The sequence below is a fragment of the Sphaeroforma arctica genome (genome assembly GCF_001186125.1).
Source record: "Sphaeroforma arctica JP610 unplaced genomic scaffold supercont1.2332, whole genome shotgun sequence".
Lineage (NCBI taxonomy): Eukaryota > Ichthyosporea > Ichthyophonida > Sphaeroforma > Sphaeroforma arctica.
In genome coordinates, this window is record NW_014038226.1 from 1 (window position 1) to 7,324 (window position 7,324).

At 44.1% G+C, this 7,324-nt stretch overlaps 2 protein-coding genes across 2 annotated transcripts; one reads left to right on the plus strand and one right to left on the minus strand.

Moving 5' to 3' along the window:
- Positions 1-156: 156 nt before the first annotated feature.
- Positions 157-2,516, plus strand: SARC_12478 (hypothetical protein; the record flags this gene model as incomplete). The annotated part of the gene is made up of 3 exons (XM_014293414.1): positions 157-400; positions 765-898; positions 1,799-2,516. The coding sequence occupies 3 exons, from the start codon at positions 157-159 to the stop codon at positions 1,997-1,999; spliced, it is 579 nt and encodes a 192-aa protein (XP_014148889.1). The 3' UTR covers positions 2,000-2,516.
- Positions 2,517-3,877: 1,361 nt separating this feature from the next.
- SARC_12479 (hypothetical protein) lies at positions 3,878-7,097 on the minus strand. The gene is made up of 4 exons (XM_014293415.1): positions 6,856-7,097; positions 6,344-6,584; positions 6,042-6,181; positions 3,878-5,721 (listed from the first exon to the last, which is right to left on the minus strand). Exons 1-4 carry the CDS (start codon positions 7,024-7,026, stop codon positions 4,060-4,062), a joined length of 2,214 nt encoding a protein of 737 aa, XP_014148890.1. The 5' UTR covers positions 7,027-7,097; the 3' UTR covers positions 3,878-4,059.
- Between the last annotated feature and the right edge of the window lie 227 nt (positions 7,098-7,324).

Genomic DNA, 7,324 nt, shown 5'->3' on the forward strand with positions numbered 1-7,324 from the left:
TATATATATGTGTGTGTGAGTGTGTGTGTGTGTTTGTATGTATATATATATATGTATGTATGTATGTGTGTGTGTTTGTGTGTATGTATGTATTTTCTGTATGAATATATTTATATGAACATTATTTAATCTATGGGTACTAATCTTTTATAGTCCATGTCTTTCTGTTGTCAGGAAGGAGATCTAGATGATGGCGAGAGCCTTGAAGCTGTTGTAGAGAAAGTGAGAGCCATACTTGGCCCAGATGCGTGGCTCGTTGGTCAATCGATTGACAGCGATATAAAATGGATGCACTTAGAGAAGGGCAGGGACTATAAGGATATCATAGAGCTCAGTAAGGAGTTCACAACTTTCAATCCGAAGTACCAGAACTACTCGTTCTTCTCTCTAGAGCATGAAGGTGGGTGCTGTGTGTATGTGTGTCGTATACATCTGTCGCTTGTCTACACTCTTGCACCCGATATGTCTGAGAGTCAGATTCAATAGTTCACCGTCGCCTCCCAAGTGTATCTGCTCACGGTTGGAGGTATACATTTCTAACTTATTGGCGAGTTTTTTGGATTGGTTCGCCGTATTTTTTTTCGCGTAGGAGCCTGATTGTAGTCATGTACCAATTCCCTTCACCCGAGTTTCGCACAAACCTTTGTAGGTGAGCTTGCATCTTTCGCACACGCATAAGTCCAAAGTCGCGCGCCATTCATTGCAGCCCATTCAATCGAATGTATCAATTGACGGGCTACTTGCTTATGTTTATCTGCACACAGCGCTGGTGTTGATGGGAGTCGACTTGTCGGCTAAGGGGTACCATGATCCAGCAGAAGATGCCCAGGCCTCGATGGAGCTGTTCAAACGTTTCTGCGAATATGGGGATGTCGAGACAAAGGAGCTCTTCGGAATTGTATGTACCTGGCTGCGCCAACTAATTTGTAGAGGCATGGAGGGACAGAGTCTGACTGTATTAGTAGCTTTAGGTATATTCAAGTGCTTACCCAGTTTTATAGGTATCGGGTAGATCTTGGTTCTGTAGATTGTGGGCCTGGCTTTATGTGAAGTTGTTGTTAGGTGGTGGTGTTAACGATGTCAAGGCATCGGCATTGCGATTTTCAGTCGAGATGTGGTTCACAGCGTGTGGAGTGCTGTTGTGGGGAGACTTATGTTTTTGAAGAAGCAATAATAACTTGAGAGTGTCTGTGCATATGCTGATCAATGCTTGACCGTTTAACTTGGGAGTGTCTGTGCATATGCTTATCAATGCTTGTCCATTTAACTTGGGAGTGTCTGTGCATATGCTGATCAATGCTTGATCATTTAACTTGGGAGTGTATGTTGATAATGCTTGATCATTTAACTTGGGAGTGTCTGTGCATATGCTGATCAATGCTTGATCATTTAATTCGGGAGTGTCCGTGCATATGCTGATCAATGTTGATCATTGACGGCATACCCGGATGTGTGCATATCTGGGCCGGCATCCGTAAAGAAAGATAATTCCCGGAGTCAAATAAGCGATTCCACAAGAATATTCACGTGCGTGTTCTCCGAAATGATAGAGCATACCCAGACACTCGAGGGCTGGCCTAGATCCGTTCAAGTGCGATCTCACATCATACACAACCTATCAACACATAGTTTTTATTTCATTATACACAACCTATCAACTCCTTATACACAACCTATCAACACATAGTGTTTGTTTTCCTTATACGCAACCTATCAACACATAGTGTTTTATTTTCCTTATACACAACCTATCAACACATAGTGTTTATTTTCCTTGTCCCTCCTCACTGTCTTGCAGGCGAAGGAGAACCTTATACGAGTACGTACGAAACCGTCCATGGCAAAACGGAACAACTACAACATGCACGGTATATGTATGGCGGCCTTCTATCCACCAGCGTGTGTGTGTGATGACGAGACTTTAGTTGCGGACGACCTGAAAGAGAAGATGATGGCGCAGGCGCGGGACCGGGAGCAAGCGAAGATTAAAAAACAATAGCGGAGGCTTAGGCAATATTATATCTCAGAGTACTCACTTGTGGCGATTCAGCATAAGTGTTGACAAACTTAGGCAATAATTAGATATTTTCTGTCCCGAGTAATGGTATACGAGTGTGCGAGAGTGCCATACATTCGATCGCCGATGATTCGAGGTGATTGTGGGGGACTTTAGCGTCAGCTTATACCATCCAAGTATCTGAGTGCTTGTATACGAGGGTTTTGGAACTGTGTGCAGTTGCAGTATATATATGTGAGTGTACCGCGCTCCACCACACTCACCTCTAGATGCGGGCAGGTCAGACTTTCGTATCAATCATATCAATCTAGCTTACAACCCTCTACACCCACCTTAGACTTCCAGGGTTCGTATTTTGTCTCTGCAAGACGCTGAGCAATCGTCGCTACGAGCAACGACGCTGCCTTGAAGTCAATTTGCTGCCCACGAAGATATCGTCTCCAGCTACCTTTATTTCCACTTGACATTAAACTACTGTGTGTGCATAAGCGATGACGGACTCTCGGCCAGGAGACAAGTTACACGTATTGGTATGAAGGAATGTGATGTTCGATATGGACAAATACCATTTCAGCGTGGTCTCACAGCTTTTAGATATTTTGCTGTTCTGGCGCATAGTGCGTTTCATCTGAATCTAGTACCGAACATTGGCAGTTCTAGTATGTATCCGAGTGGTTGCCGCCACTCATTGTGACATCATAGAACGGGCGAGTTCAACTGAGGAAGAGAGTGTTCGCATAAGGTTGATCGAAGACGATATCTAATATACCTTTACCATGCGAATCTAAAGTAGGAGTGTTGTCAGGGCCGTCATATGTATTTTATTTCCATCTCGCGCATATCATGCCAATAATAAGATCGAAAAATCCCGTGAGAGCGGACTAGTCTCGTACACTAGCAATTCACACAGATGAAATCGAATTGGATGTCATGCCATTTTCTGGTACAAACACCCTGCCTCGCCATATACAATGCTCACTTGAGCTACTTTACATGAGGCTAGGTGGGGCTCCTTTAAGTAAAACCATTGTGTTTGTAATCGCTACTAATGTATATACTGTGCGGAATCGATGGCGCCCTGACATAGAGTTCCCACATGGTCCTGTAGAACGTCTGCGCTAAATTTATGACTGTCGTAGAGAGACACTTGACTTCCGCTCGAGACTTAAATCTGGATCCCATCAGATACTCTGGGTGGCGCCGCTAGCGCACACGCCCTGCCGACTGCGCGACTCAAATGCAATAATCGCAGGGCTATTATGACCAATAAGAGTGTTGATTCGTTGTTTATGCCCAATAAGAATGTTGATTCGTTGTTTATGCCCAATAAGTGTGTTTTGATTCGTTGTTTATGCCCAATAAGTGTGTCTTGATTCGTTGTTTATGTCCAATAAGAATGTTGATTCGTTGTTTATGCCCAATAAGTGTGTCTTGATTCGTTGTTTATGTCCAATAGGAGTGTTGATTCGTTGTTTATGCCCAACAAGTGTGTTGATTCATTGTTTATGCCCAATAGGAGTGTTGATTCGTTGTTAATGCCCAATAAGAATGTTTATTCGTTGTTTACGCCCAATAGGTGTGTCTTGATTCGTTGTCTATCCCCAATAAGAATGTTGATTCGTTGTTTATGACCAATAAGAATGTTGATTCGTTGTTTATGCCCAATAAGAATGTTGATTCGTTGTTTATGCCCAATAAGAATGTTGATTCGTTGTTTATACCCAATAAGTGTCTTGATTCGTTGTTTATGCCCAATAAGATTTTTGATTCGTTCTTTATGCCCAATAACAGAGTTGGATCGTTGGATATTCTTTTGTATCTGTATACTTCGGATCACGAATAATTTTGTGCAAACTGCCATGATTTGTAATATTTTATTCAAGGATTTGATTTCTATCGAATTATTTTTCCGAGCATCGGTATACTGGCAGATTATACATAAAATGCACTCATTCTTTACATTCGTTTCGTTGATGTCATTATAGGCCTTTAAAAGTGACCAACAAAAGTAGACATCACAGTTACTATTCTTGTAGATAGGCTTACTCACATCTTTGGAAATCCACTTGAAATCCCAGACTATCCGACTCCATCTCACTACTATCCTCCTCCCCATCCAACATCACCACCACTACATCATCTACATCCGACTCCATGTTCGACTCTACTCTGTCCACAGTTGGCTCCTCAGTTCTATTACCCCCGGTCATAATCACCGACTCTTCGCCTTCCATCAGCACCTCTGAATTCAGCTTGCCCTTTCCGTTTACATCTAATCTAGCACCGAACGCTCCAGAGGTAACTCGCACCGAAGCATCGCTAGTCATCCTGCCCGTTCTGGTCCCTCTGGTGAATACGCCTTCACTTGTATCGCCCTTAGAGATCATACCGCCCTTCTCCATGGCTTCCACACGCACCTGTCTGTTTTCTAACAGCTGGATCACCTCTGGACTGATTCTGAAGCGTGGGATGAGGTTCATCCGCACCAGTGACCGTACATGCTCAGCCGTCGGCTCGAACCATTCCAGCACCTCATTCCAATCAGTGTTCTTGTGCGACATATCATCCGGGAACTCGATTGGTTGGGGCCCAATTGGGACTTCGGCAGGTGCGCTGAAGTCGAGTGTATCGGTACTCGGACTGGCTTTCTTGAAAGTTATGCCGTACAGCTCAGCCAGCTGGCTCTCCAGCTTGATCTGAACGTATCCTGGGACGTTGAGCAAGCGCGGAAAGATATACTTCTGAATCAAACTCCGCACTTCAAAATCTACATCGCGATCGCGATGATCGGCTTCTGTACCTGTTCTTTTCTCGTCCAATCTCTTCAACAGAACCCGTATATCGCACAGAAACTGGGGCATCTCGGCACAGTGTTCCTTCTCTGCGAATTTGATGAGCAGTTGTCTTGTTTCATAATCACTGATAACGAACGAAACGTTCTCCATGTTGATGACTTGATTGGCGTTACCCGCCAGATTCAGCGTGTCCAGGAACTTGTAGTCATAGTCGCGTGCAATGGCCTTGAGGGTCAGCAGTAAGAAATAATCCAATACTCCGCCCAGTGAGAGGATAACAAGCTGCCATGAGATCCAGAAAGCGCTCAGCATCTTTGAGTTTCGCCAACCCGTGTAACCGTATCCCAAGATGTACGTGATTCCCCACAGCGACACTAGCCGTGCTGCTTGCCACCAGTCCACGAAAATCAGAGCGGTTTGCTCGTTCCTGTAGAGCATGACCGTATAGAACATAAACTCAAGCACGATTGCCCACACGCTAAAAGTGATGAACACGTAATCGTAGTAGACTGAACAGTTATCAACGTCCCAGTAGCACCAGAGATGTCCTGCGATAATTATGGCAACGAGAAACAAGTGCCAGGGGAGCATGATCCAGTAGTATGACCGATATCTGAACTGTCTTACAGTAAAGACCAGATACATAAACCGTTGCCGATTCACCATGGGAACCAGCAGGAACATTACGGCAAAGAACGCCATGAGTGAGGTAGCTGTCAGCAGCAACTGCCCGTTGAGACCCGGATCGTACGAGATCTGAAAGCACGGTATGGCGACGAAAAAGATGCCTACCAGCGGGATAATTAGAGCGCCGGATAGTAAGTGCCACGTGAAGATCTTGTGCCGACTGCGCACTTCCGGAGAATTGCGCACCCAGTACACCATGGCCACCAAAATCATTACGACAATCTGAGGGGAAGAAAGACAGATGGATAGGTAAGTGCCAGATATTCTTTCAAGAGAAACGGAACTGTCTCGACAGCAAATGGATAGTCAGTCACAACTTGCATGTGTGTCACTAAAGGTGCGCTACCACATGGGCGTGTGTGTTAGTATTCGATGACAGTAATCACTACGTATACTTCAAATCGACCAGCCTCAACCTACTAAATGTAGATTCGAGCAGACAGCTTGATGTGTGTTGGGTTATAAACACCATAGGAATATACGTTGCATCATATATATATGTATAAACAAATACAAGCCTTCTTCAAACATTCAAAACATACCTCCACTGCAGCAAATGATGTCCAGGAAAGCAAGAAGATCTTGTCGAGGGCTCTGGCTCTGCTCTCATCTATAAACGCACCAGAAACCTGGACTACGATATCCATGGCATCCATACCTATGGCGTTGAAGTACGCCGTTCCTGTAACAACACCAGAAACCTGGATGTCAGTAAAATCGGGCTGAAACATGACACAAACAACAGCATGATTGCCTACTCGTGATTGAACCTTCTTTAGCTATGTTTGCTGCCTTGTAGATGCACGTATACGAAAGATGATTCACTCTGTCTAGTTACACACACCTAATGCTGCGGGTAAAATCGCCGCGGCTTCATCCCTGTCAGTCTCGAAACTGGCGAGTTTGGCCATTTCGGTCTCCACCAAAGTCACAAGAGCGCTGCTATCATTGTACAACGTCTCAGCAAACCCTACGACGATATTAGCCATGCGGTCCAGAGCGACCGATTCATTCCCTTGTGATGCGAACTTTACCGCCATGGCTGCCAGCCCTAATCTGTCCACCGCCGTGTCGACTGGTAACTCCTGAAAAGATAAGCCGTGGAAAAACATGAATATATAGATACGTTTATGTGTATATACGGGAGAGGCGATACTTGTTACGTGTGGGAAGGAGCAGAGTTAGGACATTATTGTTGACGTTGCACAACACTTCAGTTCCCATACCCTTGTGGCTGCTAGTCGAGGACTGAATTGTAATCCAATCAAAGTGAAATTCGCGAGCGCGGTCAATACTGCGAAGCACCACATAGAATAATGGATCGCCACTCGAAAGATCAAACGTAAAGGGACATACCGAAGACAGAGCGCCCAACGCATGAGCAGTCCTGTTGTAAACATCCGCCTCAGTCATATTTTTGTCGTACATCTTATCTACGAATGCTTGTGACAAGCCTTCCCCAAACCTATATACTAACTGACTGCTGTTATACCCTGATTCTTGTTCTAACCTCGTATGCAAATTCATCTGTACGTCTTCAACGGTCGGTATTCTATTTTCGTAAAGGTAAATTACGTATCCAAATATAGGCAAGAGCACCAGGAAGCTGAAAAGATACCCGCCGATACCCCATAACAAACTGACCCTTTGTACCTGAGACGATTGGTGACAAACAAGAGTATTGAGAATTTACGTTGAGGTTGAAATATGTGGAAGGAGGATAGAAAAATATATATCTTAGTATATTTCTAAATATAAATCTAAAAAATCTATATATATATATATATATATATATCTATATATCCATGAATCTATAAATCTATAC

Coding starts and splice junctions, on each gene's coding strand:
- SARC_12479 (XM_014293415.1), bottom strand. CDS start 7,026: ATGAATTTGCATACGAGGTTAGAACAAGAATCAGGGTATAACAGCAGT. Junction 6,182..6,343: donor GATTTTACCCGCAGCATTAG/GTGTGTGTAACT, acceptor GTGTTGTTACAG/GAACGGCGTACTTCAACGCC. Junction 5,722..6,041: donor CATCATTTGCTGCAGTGGAG/GTATGTTTTGAA, acceptor TCTTCCCCTCAG/ATTGTCGTAATGATTTTGGT.